Below are 23,510 nucleotides of genomic sequence, written 5' to 3' on the forward strand. Positions count from 1 at the left end.
GGATTTGGTAGGGGTCTAAATCTAAATAAGGGGGCACTATCCTAAGTCAGGTTAGTTCGGGGTCCAGGGGGTGCGGGGCTCCCCCACACTGTCTAGGTAAGGTCGCAGCCCCCAGGTTAGGATAGATTAAATGGATCCGTGTTTTACTTGCGTTTTAATCCCACCCATAACCCTCGCTTTTCCAATGTGGTTCCTCGAATGGTAGCATATAAGGGTGGGGTCCATTATCTAGTATTCAGGAACATTCAAAGCACAAGTTCAAAACAGGAAAATTATGTTTTAGAGACCGAAATGCAACAATGAGTTGGAGTAAAATTTTACCCAAAAATGAAAACTCGGCCTACCTTACTCGATGAAATAAACCTCGTTGTTGATTACTCCTTCGTAGACACAAGGTTAATAATTATTCAATAAGAGAGGGCTCAGCACACTCCTTTACATGAGATAAAGCCATTAATTAACGTTCTCATTCACATAAACGACGCATTGACGGTTGCCCTACTGACTCTACTGGCCTGTAACAGCTCACTCTAGAAACAGAGGGGTCGCTCAGCACGCCTACGTTTCAGACTGCAAATTGCGTTAGTTTATTTTGTAAACTTTGCTAATCTTGTTTTCGCTGTTGCAGCAGTTACTATCTATGAATGTTTTTAGCATCTTGAAACAATCTTGGGTCAGATACTTCAAAGGCTCCGAAATCCTTTACTGCCTTGAGCTCCTAATTATAGTGATGCTTCAGCATACTAATAGTTCGACGCCTCGGTATAGAATAACCCTTTCCTATGGCCTCTACCTTTCACGTAAACCAATTTTGCAGAAAATGTATCCAACAACTGTTCTACGCTAGTGTTAGCCCAAATCGATCTTAGTTTTCAACTGATATTCCAGTCATCAGCAGACACATCGCAGATCCAAGTTGGTTGCTATTTTCAATTCTCACTCGATCAAGGCCAGTATTTTCCTTGCTAGCGTCTGTATATATGCTACACAGGCACTGTCTTTTATCCCATCCGCAAGGCACGAAGGCATTTATAACATAATCACCAAGACGTTAATGTAAAATTTCCAAACAATCACAAAGCAAAGTATTTTTTAAGCACTAGATGAGGGAGCGAAACGCAGACGCGACCGGACTGCACGACTACTCACTACGCAGTACCCTTTAATTCCGAGCTAAACTGTTTAGCCAGGTTTTAACCACCTTTTTGTAAAACGCACCATGGCGGTAGCATTGCTTAATTTAAGTTCAATATAAATCTGCTTCGCAGTCCAACGGAGTGTTTTTGACGTAAAACGTATTTGTTGACATTGTAGTCACCAGAATACATCAAAAGTTTTGTTACAGCATACACCTAGCACAAGTTAGTTTTGTGCTACTGCAGCTTCCAAAGAATGGCTGCTCTTATATTCAAAAGCAGTGCAAGCACAAGCAAACTTACATCCAGTTATTGGAACAGAAATTAGAATATAAAATTTAGGCCAAAAGCCAAGCGCTGGGACGTACTGGGTCATTCAGTGCTGAAAGGGAAATTGGAGTATAGGTGGTTTTACAGGGGTAACAAGAGGAAAACCTCGTAGTTGCACGATGAAACAATTGTTAGGAGGGGGTGGAAAGTAAGATGGAAGAAAGATAATATGAACGGAGGCACAATCAAATGAATGAAAGGGGTTCCAGCTAGGGGCCGAAGGGACGCTGAAAAGGACCCTAAATAATTCCTATGTATAGTGTACCGCGTGAGGTGCATTGATGGCACTGCATTCCTACAGAGAACATACAGTTATGAACATAGTCATTTCCTGACCATTGAATTTTACTGTCCATTTTCCTAAAATTATGCATATTACGCGGTTTACGTCCAGTGACTGTCAAAGATGGTCGACAACATAGCTTTCAACTATCCCGCATTGCGTACAGGTTACGTTCGTTTTAAATTCGTAAGCTTCTGATTTCTATATCAACTCCTACAAGTGCCCACCTGACAGGTCCTTTATAAACGTTCATAAACTCCCTTTAAAAAATCGCATGTTTCTAAATAAGACGGCAACATGAGCGTCAGTGACACTGTGATCTTCAGTGCCATCCAGATGTCTTTTCATGCGCTCTTACGCGGTTGTCAGAATCATAAATTTTCACTTTTGGGGGGCGGGCCTTATAGAATTATATGTATATTCATAGACGTACAGATGTTACTGACATTCCTTATGGGTTGACACGCATACGTATTCAACAACAATTGACAGTGTGATGAGGTTTAAACATTTAGAAATAGGCCTCTTTCATTTCAGTGTAACACCACGTTTTATAATAACTCTGGTTATTCTAAACATGGTTTTAGATAACTAGCGTAGTAGTTTATTAAGCTTAAAATCTATTACCAAACAGTTTACATTCTGTGAAACATCGTGGGCAAAGCATTCGTAGTGTAACTGCTCGTATATGTAAACGACAGCATTTATTTCAACAGCTCCAACGGCACTAATTGATAACACTTTTCCTCACACGCATGCACACAAAGATTACAAACACACACACACACACTATATATATATATATATATATATATATATATATATATATATATAGAGAGAGAGAGAGAGAGAGAGAGAGAGAGAGAGAGAGAGAGAGAGAGAGAGAGTCCCGTTTTTAAAGTCCTCTATAAACAAGCTATACACACTTTAACTTGAAATCGGAAAGCTATTGACAAATCGTTTCTTCTGAGTTATCTACATTATGCACGACTGGTACTGGGGTCCCTTTTTCATATGTTGAGTAAATGGGAAAATTGGGACGGCGCCAATAAAAAAAGTGAGAAATTCCACTCGGGCGCCTTCAAACGACATTTCAAAGTTTTAATTTAAATTCCAAGTTCTGTAAGATTTTGCATAGCTTGCGCCACTTGCAACACCAAAGAGAAACTGCGGACACAGGAGATTTGGAAGTGGTAGAGGGAACTAAACACGTAGTTGGAAGTAAATTACAGTACTGACATTCAAGTAACAATACACGCTCATATTTACTCTATTCGCACAATCATACGTTTTTATTTTGGTAGCAGAAAGACTTTCCTAGATCATTATTCATGATGTCTCATTATGTAGTCTTGCGTTCTAAAAAATTTGATTGAGTGGTCAATATCACAGATCAGGCAAATTATACCATATGCAAATAAAGTACGTACCCTTTTCAGGGAAGATTATTAGGTTATAATTTATCATTTCACCTAGCTGTTAGTACCGGTATAAACATAACCTTAAAAGCCAAGAAAAATCTATTAGAAAATCTAGTAAATATCAAATGAATAACCCAGGAGACGGCTAATACATACATGAATTGAAATAATCAATTTTGCTTTCTAATTAGGCTTCAAAACCCCTTTCGAGGAAACATGTAAACGGCAAAAAATAAACAACAAATGAGCCTACTCATTATAACCACTATTCTACTCATGCGATAATGTACTAAAGTCACTCAGTATTTGTTGGAAAAAAAAAAGGCTAACACTCCTTATTGAGTTAACAAGAAACCATTCTCGCCAGCATATTAAAACCACCATTCCCAGTACCTTCTAAAAGAAAAACAAAACGTATACTGCCTAATCCATGCTTTTATCAGTCTGTCCTTTTCTTTATTCTTCCACAGTACATTGCAAGAAACAAACGGAACATAGTTAAGGCTTCTCCCTTTCAGGAAACTCTCTTAGTTACAGAGCCACTTGATTTTGCAGTTTTACTAGATATATAGTCATGTCCATACACTGTCTGCCGGACGCAGCATACTGTTGTCCACACGAGTAATGTAAACGCTTCACGCCCATACCAAGTCGACGGACAAATTTCATTAACGGCGGACACGGGCACTGCCCTTTTGACGATGTTGACCATTCCGCCTACCAGTCAGCTAGAGTAGGTAAAATTGGCAACTCTCGTTTGTCCGCCGGACACAGCCTGATCGTGTCGAGCTATAGACGCACTCTTGAACCAGCCTCTTTTACAAATCCATTATGTTTCTACCTTACATTACTATTAAAACACTATTTGATGTAAAAAAATGTTTTGTTGTAAAATACTCCCTACTATACTATTTCCAATCCTTCTAGTCGTTTTAGGAGTTTCCTTCCGCACCACCAAATGTAGGCTACTGGGCTGGAAATTACAACATTTATTCCATTTTAATAATCCTTACCCTTGGGAGTAATAACAGTTGTTGTTTGGGCCTACTTACCAAGACATCCAAAGTAAATCTCTTAAGGGATCCGGTTTATTTCTTGAAGAACAAGATTTTATTAAAAAGTGAAAATCTCATCGTAACTTGTAAGAAGACATTTTCATAATTAGATTTGCAATTATTGAGCAAGATAGAATTTAAAATATGCGATTGCGAGCCTAGCGACGTTTTTTTTCTCGCCTCACGTTCCATGGTTTTGTTGTTTCCGAGGTTATTCAAATCCTCTCTTGGATCTTTCATGAGATAATCCTTGCCTTCTACTATGAACCAGAGACTAATTCACATACATTTGTCAATTCCCGCTCTCGCCGCTATTAATGAATAATTACACATACATACATACATACATAAATGCGCACACAGATTATTACAGGTAGCTCTTTCCATGGTGCTTGTAAAATTACCAACACCTAAATGAGGCGTATAGGCCTTTACCAAGACCCTCTACATGACTCGAGGGCTTAACTTGACCCAGAGTCCTTTAGGAAAACTATCAACGTAGTTCAAAATTTGTCAAGTTTCAAGAAAAAAATAATTGTTCACACCATAACCAAGTGCAAAAATATTACAGGTGGTCTTACTATTAGAAAAAATACAAATCGATTCTATTAGCACGTTGTAGATTGGTAGCCTAATGCATTCATTCACAAAAACTGTTTAGGTACATTTGGTATGGCAGAACTGTGCACTGCCCTTGGCCCAAAACAAGGTGTTTCGGAAAATCTACTGCTGTGCAGTTTGCATTACAACGTTCGCTCATTATACAAAACTGCATCCCTAATCCTCAATCATTTATTACTGATATATTCAGCTAAAGGTTAAAGATACTTAAATTTCACTGTTGCACTGAATTCCTATTTTTGCTGAAAAATTGTCTCGTCCAAAAATTCAGAAAAATGTTCTCATTCCCTCATTCAGCATATGCAGTTTCTTCTGATCGCACGTTACTTTACACAACTATGATTGTGGGCATAGTAAAAGTGCAGGTGCAAGGTTTAGCAATGTGCAAAAGTTGTCATTTTTCTCCACAGTATTACCAGCTTACATCTAATTTATTTAGCCTTACCTGTTCATATTTGTCTTATCTTTAGTGCATGTCATATTGTGCTACTTAGTTCGTTTATCCAGTAACCCAAGACCATTGCTGCTACTAAATTTTTTCCAACTATAAAATTCTCTGTGGTTTTACAAAACTATCATGAACTGACCCAAATTTATATTTAACATCTAATCTTCTCTTCTTTAAGAACGGCAGCTTTATTCCTCAGTATACACCCTTCTACCATTACCATCATCTATAAACCTTTTCTTTCGCCAAGTTTACACTAAGGCCCGCATCACACATTGGCGATTCAAGACTGCGACCGTCATAATGGCTGGGTTTGGTGACCGTTTGGCATTAGTTGAGGGGCCTCGTGCCTCTATATATAAAAAAAAAAAAAAAAAAATCAGCCAATTACAACACCATGGCGTCATGTGTAATTAACATTTATGACAGCAGTGGACATATCGAGATGATTCAGCCACGCCCACATCTAATGGTTTTTACAGGACAGCAACGTCTGTGAAGGCATGAAGATTCATGAAGATTTATGCCCGACTTAAAGTCTCGTGCCAACAAACTCAACGGCAGTGTCATGTGCCATGAAAATGTCATTGTAATAATCTTTAAAATCTACAAAAAGTATTTACTCTGGCATTATTAGGGAACAGTTACAAGAACAACTTTCCTTTTTATTGCTGTGTGAACAAAAACAAAAAGGGGGAAAAAAGGGAACCAATATACACCGCTGCGCATCCCCACCAAAGGAGGAGCCAAAATACACAACTACGCATCCCAACGAGTTCCCAAGTACAAGGCATACGTCGTACTGGATGGCACATGACATTGCTAGTTACATCCGACGCCATCAAATGCAGACGTCGTTTCGTCAGTCGCGATGACATTACGACACTGTTGCGTCATGACATGGTGACTTAGGACTCTACCGTATAGGTGCTGTGCAGCCTTACACATCTGCCATCACTTGGCGGATGTCGTCAAACTCGGCAACACTGTTACGAATCATGCCGATTTGGTCGACCTAGTGTTTTACCACTCGTAATGAGCAAATTACGACAATCACGGTCAGGAATCGCCAGCGTGACGCGGGCATAACATCCAAGAGTCCATGCTTTCTAGTTTCAGCCCTCCCTAGATTTATCATGCTCAACTCCATCTCCCAATTGGTCTCGCTCTACCCATTCACTTCCAAATAACCAGTTATAAAAGAACTGGTCATGTAAGTTCTTGTATTTATAAAGTTAAAAACCAAAACCTGATTAGCAAAGCCTTTCATTCACAATATCAGTCCTTTTGATCAGGTTTTGAGGTGATCATCAAAATGTGCTGCCATCTTCCCAGAGACTTATGCATTACCAAGAAAAAAAAAAAATCTTTCCAACTTATGGCATTACCATAAAGGCGCTTCCAATTACAAAGCTCAAGTCTCAACTTTCCCATGATTTTCCCCCAAATATATGCATCCAGTCCCTATTTGCCTTGCTCTGATGAGAATGTTCAATTTCTCTTTTCAACAGTTGAGCTGGTACTGGTAATTTCTTCAGTCTCCCATATTCCAAACAAAGTAATTTAAGAATTCTTACATGTAGCTAACCATACCCAAGAATACACTACCTTCCCCCCATCACCATTCCGAAAGATCAATTCCACATTCTATAGAAAAGCTGTGAACAGGAAAACACTAGACTTCACAAGAAAATTGCAGAGGCACCTTGTCAATTTTTATAAATCTTCTTAGAAGTCTTTCTATCCCTATCACAACTATGGAAGTTGCACAGCTTTGTGGTTATAGGCCTAATTATAGGCCTACAATAAGGATTAATCAGTGTTCACAACGAAAGAATCAAAAACTACTTCTGCTCTTAAGGCATTTCTCTGGAAAACCTTTATATCAAATGACTCTAGCTTCATCAAAACCCTTCTGTCCCTGGGAGCAGTTTGCATATCCACGACTGAGTGACTACATTCAGTATCAGCAAAAAAATTCTGCAAAAACCTGGTAGCCTTCAGTTTAGCTTCTTACATAATTCTCCATTATTATTCACATTACGCATAGATATGAAGGCTTGAGTATTTATAGACTAAGATTTAAGCTGAAACCATAAAAACCCACTGATAAAGGCAATTTAATTTCATTGTAGAAAAACAGTTTTATTTATACGAGTAATGCACAATTAAACATCGTTGTTTGGGCAGCGGTCATCAAGCCTCTCCAAATTCCTTCTAAATTGTGTGTCTGCCCTCTCCAGCTTCTCCAGTGCAAAGTGCATATTTTCTATGACATGGTTAACCAAGTTCACTGACACATCATGATTATCAAAATCTGCCCTAACTTGTAGGATCTCATTGAAAGCTTCATTCAAGTGTCTGAATATATCAGAAACACTATCCATAGGGCAACTTTCTTCTATTTTCACCTTCGTATCAGTTACAAGTTTATGGTCTGACACGTTCATAGCAACCTCTGCCTTTTCTGCTGCAATCAACATCTCCTCTAACTTAGACCAGAAAACCCACGGTAAAGGTACTTTCTCATACGAGCTTTGGCCTTCCAAGACATATGGGAGATTACTCAATCTACCCAATGCAGCTGCAGCTTTCCCATATACATCATTCATAATGCCTTGCAAAAATGAAAAGTCTTGGATGGCATCTCTCAGTCGGAGCTTTCTTTTCTTCATACAATCACAAACTTCAGCTGTAAAGATAAAACTACATTAGTAGTTGCATTATTGAAGTACAGTAATAACTAGTTCGTCAATTTTCCTTAAAATTTTATACGGAACAATGAACACAGTTTCCAAGATTAATCTGCACTTAACAAACGTAACTGAACCCAACCTACCAGGAAGGTGAGTAGAACCAGCATCCAAAGACCCTTCATTGGCAGATAAAGTACGTCTTCCAAGTGTCGACTCTCTCTCCCCTTCAGACCCTGTGGGTGCTAATCTCAACGGGGGAACTATATGCTTTTCAGCAGTGTCTGATTTAACTAAGTTTAGGGCAAACACTGCATTGATAGCATTTACTGCATTTTCCGCATTGACAGCATTTTCAGCATTCCCAGCATTTTTAGCATGTACTGCATTGTCGGCATTCTCTGCACTCAGGGCATTTTTGGCATGGATGGCGTTCTCTGCATTAACAGCATTCTCAGCATTAACAGCATTTTCTGCATTCAAGATTTTTCCAAGATCCAAGTTATCATCAAGATCAGGACTTTCTTGGGAGCTTGACCTTCCAATCTGGCTCACTATTTGATAAATATAATCATAAATTAGACTTAAAACAATGTAGACCAAAAAGCAAATTTATCTGCTCTAGCAATTTATGTACACAGTACTGCATTGTTACTGCTCAACTTTTAAGCATTGTTTCAAGCCCGTTTCAAACCAAATACAGTATAAAGAAACTTCCAAAAGTTTTAAAACAGTGCCACTACTAATGAAGTAACCATATCTTTTGCCCATAATAAAATCCATACTATTAAAGGCCTCTACAAAATTAGAATACAGAATTTAGGCCAAAGGCCAAGCACTGACACCTACGAGGTCATTCAAAGCTGAAAGGGAAATGGACAGGAGGTTTGAAAGGTTAAAACGTTTGAAAGGTTAAAACAGGTGCTGGAAAATTGTTAGAGGGTGGAAAGTCAGATGAAGAAACCCTTGGTACAGTGCAGGAAAACAGATTTGACCAGGTGAGGAACACAGCTAACAACCCCAGTGCTCCACACAATAACCCCTACAAAGCAAAGCCTCTAGAGACTACCTTCACAGTTTACATTACACTGAATTGCAAATAAATACATAAAATATCAAAAGTACTTACAATTTGTATTTTGCACCTGGCCCCCAACTTTTAGCACCATTTGCTACACAACTTTAGCAAGTACCAAGGCTGAACGAGTTATTTCCTGCATTTTGCCATTCCATCTACTAATTCAGTGTTGAAAGAGATTACAATTTGAAAACTAGTTTGCCTTTCTAATGTCCATGTCTAGTCGTGGAACACTTAAAATAAGTCTACTTACAACACTCCCCATCATGTCTCTTCTCCAAACAAGGGTTGTCACACTTAGCAGAATTGAAGCTACATTCATTTCCGTAAGTCACACCATTGGAACCACAAATTGGTCTATATTCTAGGGTACATATCTCAATGGGACACCCAGGACCTGCAGTCAAAGTTGTAAAGCTGAGAGCTTTGAATTAAAATTATGCCCAATACAGCAGTACTAACTCTTCACTGCTACAACCAAAGCAATTCGTGTTTGGCTCGAAGCTTCATTTTACACTGGTTTAACCAACCCCCCCTTTTTTTTTTTAAACTTAGGGTAAACTGGTATGCAGGATAACACCTAGTTTGCTATTTTCATCAATAAAAAAGCCATGAAACCAACCAGAATTGGGAGGCTTATACTTACTACATTCTCCAACATGTTTGAAGCCAATGCACTTGTTCATACAAGAGGCTACACCTAGAGCACAGTTGTTACCGTAAGTTCTTCCATCAGTCCCACAAACTGGATCATAATTTTCAGGACAAGCCTGTATGCATGTATCTTCCTGTTGAAAGGATATGCATTTTATTATACTAAAAACTAAAAAGGCAATTTTATTTAAACATTGTTAAATAAACAAAATTAAAATGAAAGCTAACTAAATCCTCTGAGGACAAAACCACATTGAAAACTAATAATGGCTCCAAATCCTCCGACAACGGTGGGGCTGCAAAATATGTCTCCTCTGATCCAGTGTTAAAGGTTTATCTGTAATATTAATGTTATTTTCATGTTAAGAGCTATAACTCAGATACTGTATCATTCCTAGGCCTTAATTCCTCATAGTATGAAGTATCCTCAGAGGAAAATATATTTCAGGTGTTAACCATAGACCCTCATTCCTCAGAATGAGGGTATCTTTAGTACAAAACTATATATAAATGGATAAATGCTGAGCCAAAGAAACTTTTATTCAACCAACAATATATTGTCAGCAGATCTAAAGTCTATAGTTTTCTGAATCCAGAATCAATATTTGATGCTCTAACGCCTCTAGTGTTAGATCAGGACAATTAGTTTCTCAGGACCATGTCATTTAATTTACCCTTAAATGAAATCTTAAAACTAAAGTCAAGCAAGCATCAGTAGTGAGGATCTTCACTGAAGTGGTATTTTGTACTAAACTTAAAATCTTCTATATACTCCCAGGCCCTCCCACTTTATTGCTAGTGTTTTTAGGTACAAAATGCCTCATTGCCTTAAAGAGAACTGACCCACTCTCCCAAGATTATGGAATATTTTGTCCTAAGTCAACTTTCATACAATTACCAGACACGAAGTCCCCAAGGAACCAAACCCATAGTCTTACATAGTTATTTTAAATGTCTCACTGGCTTGAAGTCTGTAAATGGCAGTTATAAATATTCAACAAGGGATATCATACCAAAAAGGTAAGTCCCATATTGAGGCAACATAAGTAATCTTAATGACAAAACTGTGCCAAAAGTCTCAGAAAGCTAAAGCTTATTTACAATCCCTTGCCTTACAAAAACTATATTACCAAGATTTGTCATTTTCCTTTAATAAACTGAGGTAGGAGTATCACTAGCTGCATTACCAAAAGCTCTGCAACAAAAAATAGATCAAACAAGCCATTTATTAAACCCATTTTTTTTACAAAGTAAATTCTGAAGCACTGGAAGACTTACCACATTCGCCTTTATGCTTCAAGCCAAGGGTCTTGTCATTGCAAATGGCTACTTCTAGAATACATGGATTACCATAAGTTTTACCGTCTGTGCCACAGACAGGATCGTAAAGTTTATTGCAGCCTTTCGAACAAGGATCACCTGTTTTGAAAGTCAAACACTGAAAACCAAAGGTTATAATCTGAAAACCAAAATTTACTAAATTCAACAATTTCAATCTAGGAGTCAACCCATGGTGAAGTCTAAAATTTATTCAAGGAACTTTAGATAAAAACTAACATTTAGCAAATGGTACAAACTTTCCATGTAAAATATAAACACTGCAACTTTAGCAACTAAACTTACACTGACAATTACTAGGCTGACAAGTAATGGAGTGTCCTGTACTAAACCTTGTAATATTTATTCATACTTACAGATACTACCACCACTAACAAATCTTGTCATTCTGACAACCTCCAAAAGCTGTCTAAGCCATTCTTCCACATCCTTATCACCTGCACCATTTTGGATCATGACACAAACATCAAATGCACAAGCATCTGAAATAATAGCATTGGGTGAATTTCTGCTATCGATCTGCAAGTTTCCTACATATTTTCTGCCACTTTCACAAAAAATATATACTGTTGCAACTTTTCAACATAATGCAGAACTAAAAAGTACCAAATATTTACCAAGATGCACCTGAGACAGGTTATCATTGTCTTGAATCACATCTCGCAAAGATTTCCTGCATCTTTCTCGATATATTTTCTTTGCCTTCTCACCTGCTTTACACGGATCCTCCTAAATTGAACTAACAGATCTTTAGTATTTTAAAATTTACGGAATATCATAGCAACAACATACCGTAATACGTCTCAATTTCAAAACTATAAAATTGAACTTCAAAAAATGTATCTTAGCAGCAAGCCACAACATACCCTTGACTAACAGATAAAACATACCCCACAACTAATGAATAAAAAAAATGTTCCTTTGTTTTTGTATCAGAAATACAGGCTTCCTACATATTAAAAATCCGATTCTGACAATTGAGAGAAATCTAAACATTAATGAAATGCTAAAATGTTGAAGTTGTTTGCCTGATGGGTATCATCCTTACCGTTTCACTTTTGAAACACTCTGGGCATGGATCACTGCAAGCTGGATTGCCTTGGTCACTAGTCTGCAAATAACAGGTCTGACTAGTTAATCCTGTGGTAACAAATACTACACTTTATTATGGCCATCATGAAACTCCTTAAAAACATTACCATCCATGAGGAAGGGAACGCCATAGGGAACTTGGTCAGAGGCTCAACAATATTATTCCTGGTGGTAAAATCATCATCCTTGTAAGAGCTGAAATGGCCGCAGAGTCCATTCAAGTTTCCAGTGTGACTTGGGTGAGCCCAGACATCCATTCTGTTTGGACATACTAAAATCTGCAAGAGAATTCCAGACCAACTACTAGTCTCAATCACCTTAAAAAGAAAACTACTACTCAGATTCTTGTGATCTGGAACCACTTACCACTACTTCCCTCATATTAATGGGGTAGAGATTAATAAAATCAAGCTTCCTTTAGTCCATTAACTAGCATATGTGTAGTCCCCATATTCAAGGTCTAAATTAATTAAGCTTAGTCCAGTGACAATCTTCCATTAGTCCCACCTTCATTTGCAGTATTTCCTAATATACACCTAAAAGCCTAAAAATCTACTTTTCAGAAATTTAATTAAAAAGCAATAGATAAAATATCAAAACATCCACTACCTACCATTACAGAGGCATATAAAAAACATCCACTCACTGTTAACTGTGATGAACCAGCCATAGCCAGACACTGATTGCATTTCCACACCAGCACTGGGTGTATCCCTACTGAACTGGTTACTTGGCTCACACCTAATGAAGTCACTGTCTTTAGCTCTCCATTCACTGTATACTGGAACAAAAAATGAAAAAGATTTTGAACTTAAAACCATTAACAGAAAACCAGCTTACCCATATATACAAACTACTTCCATATGAAAGCTTACTTCTAACCAGCAAGTTTTAATCATCCTTTAAACATCAGTACTACTTACACTGGAAGTCATGCCATGGTCAAAAACAATCACAGTATTGGAGTTATCCTTAAAAGTAGTCCTGCTCAGACAAGATGCTCTTCCATTACATGCTGAAAAGTCACTAAATATTCCAAATTCTGGGGAATGGGTGAAGGATGGCTGCGCTACAGAATAATTACAAGTGCCATGCCAATCATAGCTGTGCCCATCAAAAGTTTTTATGTGGGGATCGTTGTACAGAGCACAGTGCTTGCCTGTTGGAAATGGGCAAGAAATGAGAAAAATTAAAGTCTCAAGTCACTAATGTATGCTTAAACAATGGTAAGCTAATAACCCTTCATTATGATACTTACAGCAGTCATGAATTGTGCCATTAGTGTACCAATGACCTTTCCTACACTCAAAAGTGAAGCACTGGAGAGGTAGTTCCGACTTATCAGCATAAAGCAGGCCATTGAATTCACAACCTGAAAAAACATTCCCGAAGTCACAGCAGTTTATACAAGCCATCAACACACTAAACTAATAAACTTCAGTTTTCCAACAACCACACAAGTTCCAGGTATCTTACAAAATTCAAAGATTTATATGCTGCCTCTTCCCAAGGGAAGAGCGTTTCTACAAGGACACCCATTACCAGACTAGGATGGAATGCCACATGCAGCTTTTGTTTGTTAATGTTTGTACCTTGTCAGAGTAATCAATGAAAGCAATGAAGCCATCATAAGTGTATCAAAGCAGCATTGAGTGTTCTAAAGTGAAAACAAATGGATGCCCAAAATACATGGCAAACTAAACTTTGGTTACATACAGTCCCTCTGCCCTGGCTTTCCAACATATTGTGCTTCAATCTCCCCATTGTTACAAATGAGTCTTAGGCAGGCATCTGGCAATGTTAGTACTACATCCAGGTGATCATAGTTTTGGTAACCAAAACAGCATCCTCTATGGACTGGCAAGATATTTAGATCTGAGGAGAAAGATTAAGCAAATATTAAACAAATACTTTGATAGAACTTCTGATTTTGATATAAAGTAAACAAAAATATATATTGATTTGAAGGCTCAATCTGTCAAACAAAAAAAAAAATTTTAAATGAACACAAGAGTAGAGGAAATCAGAGTCAACAAAACTAATCTTTTTACTTAAAAGTAAATAACCTAACCAGAGACCACACAAAGCTTAAATTTTCACTTTTCCAATACATTTAAAACTGTTCACCTAACCTCTCACTTACCAGAAACACTTGGTATCACTCTAGATTCGGCAACATTCACGGTAATCAGTGTCAGGAGAATGAACGTCAAACCTTTATCCATATTTCCAACCTGAAACAAAATATCCTGTTTATGTCTTGCACCGTTGTAAAAAAAGAAAAAGGTCTCTCATTACACTGGATTCTTACCTAGTAGCCGTGAAAACTAGATGTTACCACTACTTTCAGGGCACTGTCCTCTTGCCCTTTGGAAACGACATCTAATTCCCAATATCACAAACCAAATAGCTTACCAAGTTCACAAAGACAGGTTTAACTTCGGCTAGAAAAGGTTCACATTTCGACCATTCCCATAACAGGTAAAATATGGTACCACATTCCTACTTATCAAATCATGTATTTGACCAAACACTTTACACTGGACTAATGAAGACTAATTTCTCCAAAGCCAAATTGCACTACAACATTCAAGATTACACATGACACAGCATATCCTCTGAAGTGAAGCAGTCATACCCTGTATGGTCCAGCTCTTTCCTGTTTCATTTATCTACCAAAATATAACCCATTTCTTGCCAGTAGGTTCACATAAGTGAACTTATAAAAATCTAACATGCATAATTCTATCAATTCAAATGCATAACCCTGCTGCATTGGAATCTGAATTAAAACTTAGACAAAAGGCCAAGTTCTTGGACTTTTGAGGTCATTCAATGCTGAAACGTTAAGAGTTAAGGTTGTGAAGGTGTAACAGGAGGAAAATCTCGCAGTTTCACTATGAAAAATTTGTTAGAAGACAATGGAAATTAAGATGGAAGAAAGATACAGGGGTACATAAAAGGAATGAATTAAGTGTTGCAGGTAGGGGCCGAAGGGATGCTTAAGAACCTTTGCCCTGTGTGAGGAGCACTGACTACACTACCCCCTACAAGAAGAACCCTGCTATAAGAACCACCACATCCTTGCCATATGGAAACTAGACACAGGAAACTTCATAGAAAGTTACCATAAAAGTTTCCCCAAATGACTCCATACATTCAGGGAATTTCAAATTTTTTTCAAAGTTAACTATTCAGTCCCATTAAGTTATTCAAGCTCTTTAAATTACTTATTCCTCTATATACAGAACTCCCGCTATAAAATTACAGCAAGACTATCCAACCCTGGCCCTAGAACTGCATTCATAATCTCAAACCTCCCCATATATTAACAGTTTGAAACGGTCATCTCTCCTTAACTGACCTCATAACAAATTAGCTCGACCCAGCATAATGCTAGCTGGTTTATAAATTTTCTAAAAACCCCAACTTACCAATGTAGAACAACCCCAACCTCACTATTTAAGCACACCAAAAATTTTGAAGGCTATCATTTACAACAATTCCAAAGCCTAACAAAAGCTTAAATAACTGAACTAATCAAGGTTAGATATAAAAAAATTTAGAAGGAAAATTAAAAGACAATTAAAACACTACCACTACCGATTCAGCAGCTGCCAATAACAGTGGAAAATTACAGACCACTAACTTTCATTCATTGGAAAATGTCTTACCTGGCTAGTCTATGCTGACAACCTTTAACAGCATTACTCAACTATAATCCCTCTATACTCAGCAAATTAATAGTATTCAGCTGAAAAAATTCTAAAACTTCAAAACTCATAAAACCACAAAATTAAATAAGGATCTGCCTAAAATAACTAAGCATAAACTTAACAAGCTAGCAGTATTTGCCTGTCAAAAATTAGCCAGGAGGTCCAAGAACTACAGTAATTGCTAAAGGAACAAGGGAAGTTATTTTTAGGGCAATTTTCAAGGAAGAAAATGTGGCAAAACTATTGAAAAGTTAAATCTGAAAGGTTAAATCTGAAAGGCTGAGTAGTAGTAGTAGTAGTAGTAGTAGGCTGCTTTGAAGCCTGTTTAAAGCCTTTGAGTAATTATGCTATAAATTTAATAGCCTGTAATACAGTGAAGCACTACCAATAATAGCTATTTACGAGATCCGATTCAAGTTAGATCTGATCAGTTAATGCACTCAAAATTCTATTAAATTTATAACCTCTTAAATATAATTAGAAGATATACCACAGCATACCAATAATTAATCCACTACGCACAATGATCAATAAAGATTAAAAAATGCGATTTTTTGGGATTACCAGAATAGTTATAAGACTCCAAAACAAATTCGTATTTGGCCTTTAGCACAAATGTTACCTCGCCCTGTATATGTGTGCCAAATCTGGAGCATCTCGGTGAAAGTCTATAGGAAAGGTTTAAGTATATTGGACCCTCAGCCTCTTAATATAAACACAGATACAGTGCACATCTGCATCATTACTGTATTGTGCATCCAAATGTACGCAAGATATTGAAAGGTATTGCTGTGGATAAATGCCTCACACATGATGAAGGAGACCCTAACACTTACCTTTCTCCACTGTGAAAAGGTTACATTTGGCAAGAGTACTAATGCAAGATTTATGGCAAGGGTTAATTTATCCTAACTTCAACACTTAAAGTCCGGGTATGACTAACCTCTCACTAACACATTGGAAAATGTGCATTGTGCATGGCAAAGAAGTCCCCTCACAAGACAGCTCAAAAGTTCAGAATTTTTACTTTTTCACACCCTCGAAATGACAATTCTTAACCACCCTAACAATCTGTTATTTAAAAAGCCCACATTTTAATCAAACTTAATTTAAATAACACTATCTTCCAGCATAACCTTGTTTAACAGACAATGACGAATGCAAAATTTTTTTTTTTTTTTTTGCTTCCAAGTTTTGAAGTCTTAGTTGTCAAAGCACCTACACGCTTTCATCCTAACTGCTATGTCACCTACTTCCATCCTAAAAACTGAAACCAGCAGTAGTGGAACTCATCTATACTCCATTAAAAGTACAGTACTATTTTTTCCATTAACTTATTCCTTGAGGAAGGATTACCTCCACCTCCATTACTTTATAGGTATGTGCTAATTATCTAACCCTGACAGGAACTATTTACACAATGCCTACCAAGACAAACCCTATCCCCACTGAATGACATCGTACAAAAAAGTTAACCTACAACATTATAGATCACCAATAACACCACCAGTTCTGCAAATCTACTAGAAACAAGACCATGACAAAATACAATTTTTAAAAGATCAGTCATTGAAATTTGTCCATACCAATTAACGAGCCAGCATTTGACCAGGGATCTTAACTTCATTGAAACCTCCACACACCCACCCAAGATAAGAACAGTTTGCACCTAAATTTGCCACAACTGTAATAAAGGACCCAAACTTACTTTTCTAAGTTTCAAGTACACAAATGTGTGTTTGGGCTGAAAATTACGGCCTAAATAACTCATACAAAATTGTATGACAGGGGACAGCGGATCTGGCTCTCAAAACCAATGATAGTTCTACGTTCCAATCTGTGTTTTGAATGTTACTGGACCCCCGTAATACCCTAATTAAAGGAGAAACTAGTGGTTAACTTTTTTGTGCGAGGAAAGCACAAATGTGAAATACAGGTATTAGTTAACCTAGGGTGCCAAATCTTTATAGGTCTGTAAGGAGGAACCAAAGGAACCACTCTTTTAATTCTCCAACCCTAACCTACGGTACTGTAAATCAAAATAGGGTTGCAACCAAACCTAGGATGCCAGGTCCTCACCTGACTGAGGGAGAGTGGGGTATGAAGTAAACCACCATGCGTAACTTAACCCAGGATACCTGGACTGGATCCCACCCACAACCCAACAATCTTAGTCGCCAGGTCCTTACCTATGTGTGGGGCTACTTAAAGAACGTTCAATAAACCATAGCTTCATCAGAAGCGGATGGACTAAGTGGACGCCACATTACATCTCTGTATTCATCCCCCCCACCTCCCCCAAGAAACCACCTGCTATTAACACTATTGTTTGCTATAAATGCATATCAAAAGGGGAGCAGTATCAGTACACCATTATCTTTAAAGCTAATAATTTACTACTGCAATTGGTAGTGACAAGCCACTAGAAAAAAACCTGTGCTAGCTATAAAAAATCCAAGGAACTAAGCTACCAGTCAGCACATGAGATATGACTAAGAAATGAAATCCAAAAATCCCACTTGGAGAAACTTGCAAAACAACCAATCTTACTAAAGCATTTATATGTACCCATAATTCCCCATAAATATTTATGATCATGGAAAGTTCAATAATGCTAACCTGTTCAATAATCCTAACCTGCAAACTTACATTGAAAAATATCTGATTGAGAACCCCACATGCACGTTATGTCCTTACAAAAAAAAAAAAAAAAAAACCAAGTTAAATTGTAACAGTATTAAATACTTCCAATCAGTAAATCTACAAAAGATACACTTTTCACAAAAAGCATAGTTTAGGAGACTCAAGGTGAATAAAGCAAAAAAACTATCGAGAACTTATCAAAAGCAAAAAATAACAGAATTTAAACTACCAAGTTAGGTTAAGGGGCAGTTCTTACGTTAAGGAGCAGTTTAAAAAAGAAATAAGTTTTGTATTTTAGTAAAATTTATTCTGTACTAAACCATTTTCCAGATACCTATAAAGTTTTTTTGCACTGAAATATTGTCTGGATTAACTCATAAGATTTTCCAGAAAAGGTTGCAGTACATTCCTATGATGAAATAGAACCCATCTACTCTGCTCCAACCCAGTAAATTAATCCATTAGCCCAACTGGGTGTTCAGTATATATAGGCTAACAAAATTAGTCGACTGCTAACTGCCCGAATAGTTTTGATAGAAGTCTGAACAAAAAATGATCCAGACTTTTACTCAAGTTTTAGTCCTACTTCAATCTTCCCCGTGCTCCTCACCCTAAAGGATAGATATATTAGCAATAAGTTACCCACTAATGGATGAATATACTGGAAATAAAGTTTTCTATACTGACGAATGGAAAGTACAGCAATTACATGAGATACCTTTCAATATTACAGATTTTGATCCAAATGACATTCATGGGAATTTCAATGTGAATAGATCTATAGCAAGTAGGGAGACCCAAATGATTACTATTGGAGAGAGAGGCGCTATTTACCTGTTCATTGAATAGGCTACCTAACATCTGCCATGCTTTTACCTGGTATTGGATATTTGAAAATATATTTTGACCTAACTGGAAGCTATAAAAGGAAAGCGTTCAGGATCTAATACTAAAGTTTAAAATAAAATTTACAGAAATTAAGAGACACCACACGCACAAATTTTATGAAAAGTTTTTGAACCAACGGAATTTCATAGAAAAAGTGGTTATCAATGGGACTAAGCTCACAAATACCTACATTGCACCCAAGACCCATATAACTAAGGTCACAAGTACTGATAATACGAGAGTACACGACCACCAAGGCAAACTGCTAGAAATATGCATTCTCTGTTACGAGTTTCTTACGGATGTGCAGCCACTTAAAAAAGCTCACCGAAAATGACATGTTAAACGGTCAATGACCAGAACAACTCCGCGGTGAGATATAAGAAAATAGGTCACACTATAATTTTCACAATATAAAATAATAAAACTGACTCTGAACATTTTTTGAGGAGATTCACCATATCCGAGATATTAATGATTATCTAACCAGCATCCTCGAAAATTTTCTAAGTAGTTTGTTTACAACGAGTAGCACTTCGTGTACTTGATCTTACTGGAGTTAGTTCGAAAATGAGGTTTTTTACTGTAATGTTTCTCAGAAAGAGTGTAATGTTTCTCAGAAAACTAGTTCCCCATCGAATGATTTTCGATTTTTGACTTATAAGGTTAGACAATACCTGTCCCCAACCCTCCATAGCTAATATGGCAAAATTGTGGGTGTTTTCTCATCATAAGAAGTGGTCTAAAACGCTTTAAATGAAAAATATTACATTTTATTTTTAATTTTGGTACTTTATGCATGCGGAGTTCCAATTACTTCAATCGCTGTGTGTCACTACTTTTTGGCCTAGCACAATCATGAGTTATCCCTCACGGTACCTTAGTACCATGAAATAAATTTCAATCAATGCAGGAAGAACGCGATGGACAAACAGCCTAGGGTAACCTAGAATATCCAAATAAATGTTCCAAATTCTAATGACTGTTTTCCTTCTAATCCTGCGACAAATTACGTTAGCAACTAAGCCTTGACAGAAATTCTCTGTAAAATTACAGTAAAAGGCAACCCGGCCAAATGGCAAGGAAATACACTTTTCGCACAAATTTCACATTAAAATTCGTCGGAAATTGATAGTTTCTAAGAAATACCTGGATTATTTTCTCCCATTTAACACTTTTAGGGGTTCTGATACTTGCGGTGCATGTTTGTTGTCGGCCAAATGGAATGTCCCTTTGCCGAGTTTAGTACTGGCCTGGGGGTGTTGGGTACCCATACATTAACAAGTTATTGCACTTGCCGGACGGGATATGAACTTTATTTTTTCGTCCTTTGGTCATGCATAAGTTGGGGGCTGTGACCTGTGTAGCCGAGTGACAAGTTAGGGTTGGGGACTGCGACCTGGGTACGTCTGAGAGAGGTTAGGTTAGGTTGTGTGGGTTTCACTGATAAGGAAATATGTTATTCTGATTGATTTTGAGGTGTTTAGCACGAATTTCATCTCGAGTTTCGTCGGAAACTGATGATTTTTGGTCCACTTATGTACATGGAGTTAGCTCCAAAAATTTCGACGTTAATTTCTAAACGAAATTGAAGGTGAAATTCATTACTAAAGAACACATCAAATCAGTCAGAAAACATTTGTCATTTCTCTCTCCCCTGGCGCAATTACCTCTTACTGCAATCATCTCTCCCTAAAAGTAACTGCAATAATACCATTCTCTCTCCCCTAAAAGTAATTTTAAAGCTATGGAAAAACTATAACAACCACACTCTCGGATTTCCATAACACAGAAGTTTCAAACACGCAGTTTGTACATTTCCTCTAGGTATGGGTAAGAAACACTCAATAACTGCCGTCTCATAAATTCAACAAACTAATCTGATGTGCCCAATAAAAACAAAATACCCACATCATATGTAAACACAAAACCCAGGGAAACAATCCGGAAAACTTACGTTAAAAACCAGAAGTCAGACAAACACCAAAAACATACACTACAACACTGATTAAGTTGCTCTGAGCATTTCCACACCAAGGATTCCGATGTAAGTTTTGCTATACTTTAAGCAATGACGTCACATCGTGTGAGGACTGTCGTAGATCGGCGACGTGTTCCTCTAAGGTGGTGCCACCTTTAGGTTGCTAAACAAAACAAAATCTGCAGTACTGACTGAATTCAATCTTAGACAACTTCTTTGTTATCACTGGTTCGAGAATGCCGTGCAAGTGTGGCTTTTGAGCTCGGTTAATGGAAAAAAGAAATGCATTCTGAAACTCAGTTTATAAGAGTTGATTGGTGTAAGTCTGGAAGTAGTCATCTAAATCACGACAATAATTTGTTTTACTCAAAATCAGCGCGCATTCCAGGATCTGGAACGAGTCAGACTCCTTAGGATGGGATGGCCATATGAAGAAAAGATAAGAAAAATGAACCAAGATGACAAACTAAACTACCATTAATATGGCAGCAGAAAGAGAGGAACAATAATCACATGGAAACAAATGATGCTCCTTCTCTCCTACGGTAACAAAAGGTTACCATTTATCCTAGAAAAGTTCTTATATAAGGTCAGACCCTACTACCAACTTCCTATTTACTTTTTAATTTCATTTAATTCTCTTTTTCTTAATACCGTTTTCGACATGGTCTTCTGGTTAAATGTACCAACCACAAACTCCTCCTTAAAACAATATGAGTGATTTATCGCTTTATGCAGGCTGACCAACGTTAGTCACACGATTTTTCGCTTTACCATCTTTTCATGCAGCTCCTGTTGATCACTGAATGTGTAGATTTCATGCACACTAAATATAAAAAAGCAAAATTATAAGGAAAGTAATACAGGAATATAACGGCAGAGAAAATAGAAATAACAAAAGCGAACGCGAAAGTAATAATACCATACAAATCCGCAATTTCACTCGTAGCGGACAGTCCCTCATACGGACATGAATCGACTTTCCATCTCAAGCTTGTTTTGCGGCCTACTGTGAGAGTGAACCCATAGGCCCATGCCAGCACAAGACTGGCTTAATTTTACAAAATAAGGAAAGTCGCAAGCTGTTCATATGCCGTAGAATAAGATTACCTTAACCGAACAACAATGCTCTTTTCTGCCAGTCTCAAGCGGCAATTACGCAGTAAGTGTCAGCCGCAGCAGCTACCACATGCTTCCGTCTCAACGCTCCGAAGTCCAATGACTGTGCTTTTAGTATCACCACAAGATTAATCTTAATCTCTTCAAAATGTTGGTTATTTACTGCCATTTCCAATTAAATTTCTAAGGGAATTACTATCATCCAATATTTATGAAAAAAGAATCCGAGCAATTCAACGAATGTTGACGTAATATGCACATTTATCACGAAATCAAAGAGCCAGCGACTGATGTGAACCTTTACAGAAGGGTTATTAACTTTAAAAGGATACTTTCAAAAGAAGAATATATCCACGTTAAAGAAAGCAGAAAAAGAATAACAGAAACACATCGATAACAATAAACAAACACAGCAGTACACACACATACCCTCTTGATGGCCGAGTTTTCACGATCGACTGTTTATCATTGTGTCTACACCAAACACCCAGTTTCGAATCTTGGCTGGGGCCGATGTACTTCTCAATTTTTATTCCCATTAGTTGTAAGTTATTCCCAAGGTATGGTGAATTCGATATTATATGCTATAGATTCTTAAAGATTTAGTTATGCAGGAGAGCAAAGATTAGATAGTAAATACTTTCTTCTTCTCCTTCTGATTTAAACTACTCAGCTGTTAATATAAATTTTCAGCATTAAGTGACCCAACGAGACATGGGTGGTATAGTCTATATATATTATAATACTAAAACTCTGTCTTGTTTGTGTGCCTGAATGCACACTGGGAATCCCAGAGGCTTCTGGGAATTCCAAAGGTTTCTGGAAATTCCGAAGACTGGGAATTCCGGAGGCTTCTGGGGCGTCCAAAGGCTTCAAGAGAATCTCTAGACTCTGTAGCCTTTGGATTTCTTGCACAATACTAAAGAACAGAGTTTTATGGAGAAAAAAGCTGATTTGGTCCTTCCTGGAGACAAAAGGCTTCGAAGATTTCTTAAAAAAAAAAAACCAGGTTCT

General features: G+C 37.4%; 1 protein-coding gene and 1 long non-coding RNA gene across 2 annotated transcripts in view; both read right to left on the reverse strand.

Annotated features, from left to right (window-relative positions):
* Nucleotides 1–1,161, reverse strand: part of LOC136853025 (uncharacterized) — a 153,941-nt gene extending 152,780 nt beyond the window's left edge. The window contains exon 1 of the long non-coding RNA XR_010857303.1: nucleotides 345–1,161. This is a non-coding gene — a long non-coding RNA (uncharacterized lncRNA). The remainder of the gene's footprint in view (nucleotides 1–344) is intronic.
* A 6,265-nt stretch (nucleotides 1,162–7,426) lies between these two features.
* LOC136853029 (uncharacterized) lies at nucleotides 7,427–21,507 on the reverse strand. The gene is made up of 15 exons (XM_067128215.1): nucleotides 21,354–21,507; nucleotides 14,293–14,383; nucleotides 13,866–14,024; nucleotides 13,408–13,521; nucleotides 13,073–13,308; nucleotides 12,796–12,930; nucleotides 12,257–12,427; nucleotides 12,106–12,168; nucleotides 11,675–11,786; nucleotides 11,414–11,539; nucleotides 10,997–11,138; nucleotides 9,712–9,851; nucleotides 9,319–9,462; nucleotides 8,134–8,541; nucleotides 7,427–7,986 (listed from the first exon to the last, which is right to left on the reverse strand). Exons 2-15 carry the CDS (start codon nucleotides 14,372–14,374, stop codon nucleotides 7,463–7,465), a joined length of 2,556 nt encoding a protein of 851 aa, XP_066984316.1. The 5' UTR covers nucleotides 14,375–14,383; nucleotides 21,354–21,507; the 3' UTR covers nucleotides 7,427–7,462.
* Between the last annotated feature and the right edge of the window lie 2,003 nt (nucleotides 21,508–23,510).

The sequence above is a fragment of the Macrobrachium rosenbergii genome, chromosome 3 (assembly GCF_040412425.1).
Source record: "Macrobrachium rosenbergii isolate ZJJX-2024 chromosome 3, ASM4041242v1, whole genome shotgun sequence".
NCBI classification, from domain to species: Eukaryota; Metazoa; Arthropoda; class Malacostraca; order Decapoda; family Palaemonidae; genus Macrobrachium; species Macrobrachium rosenbergii.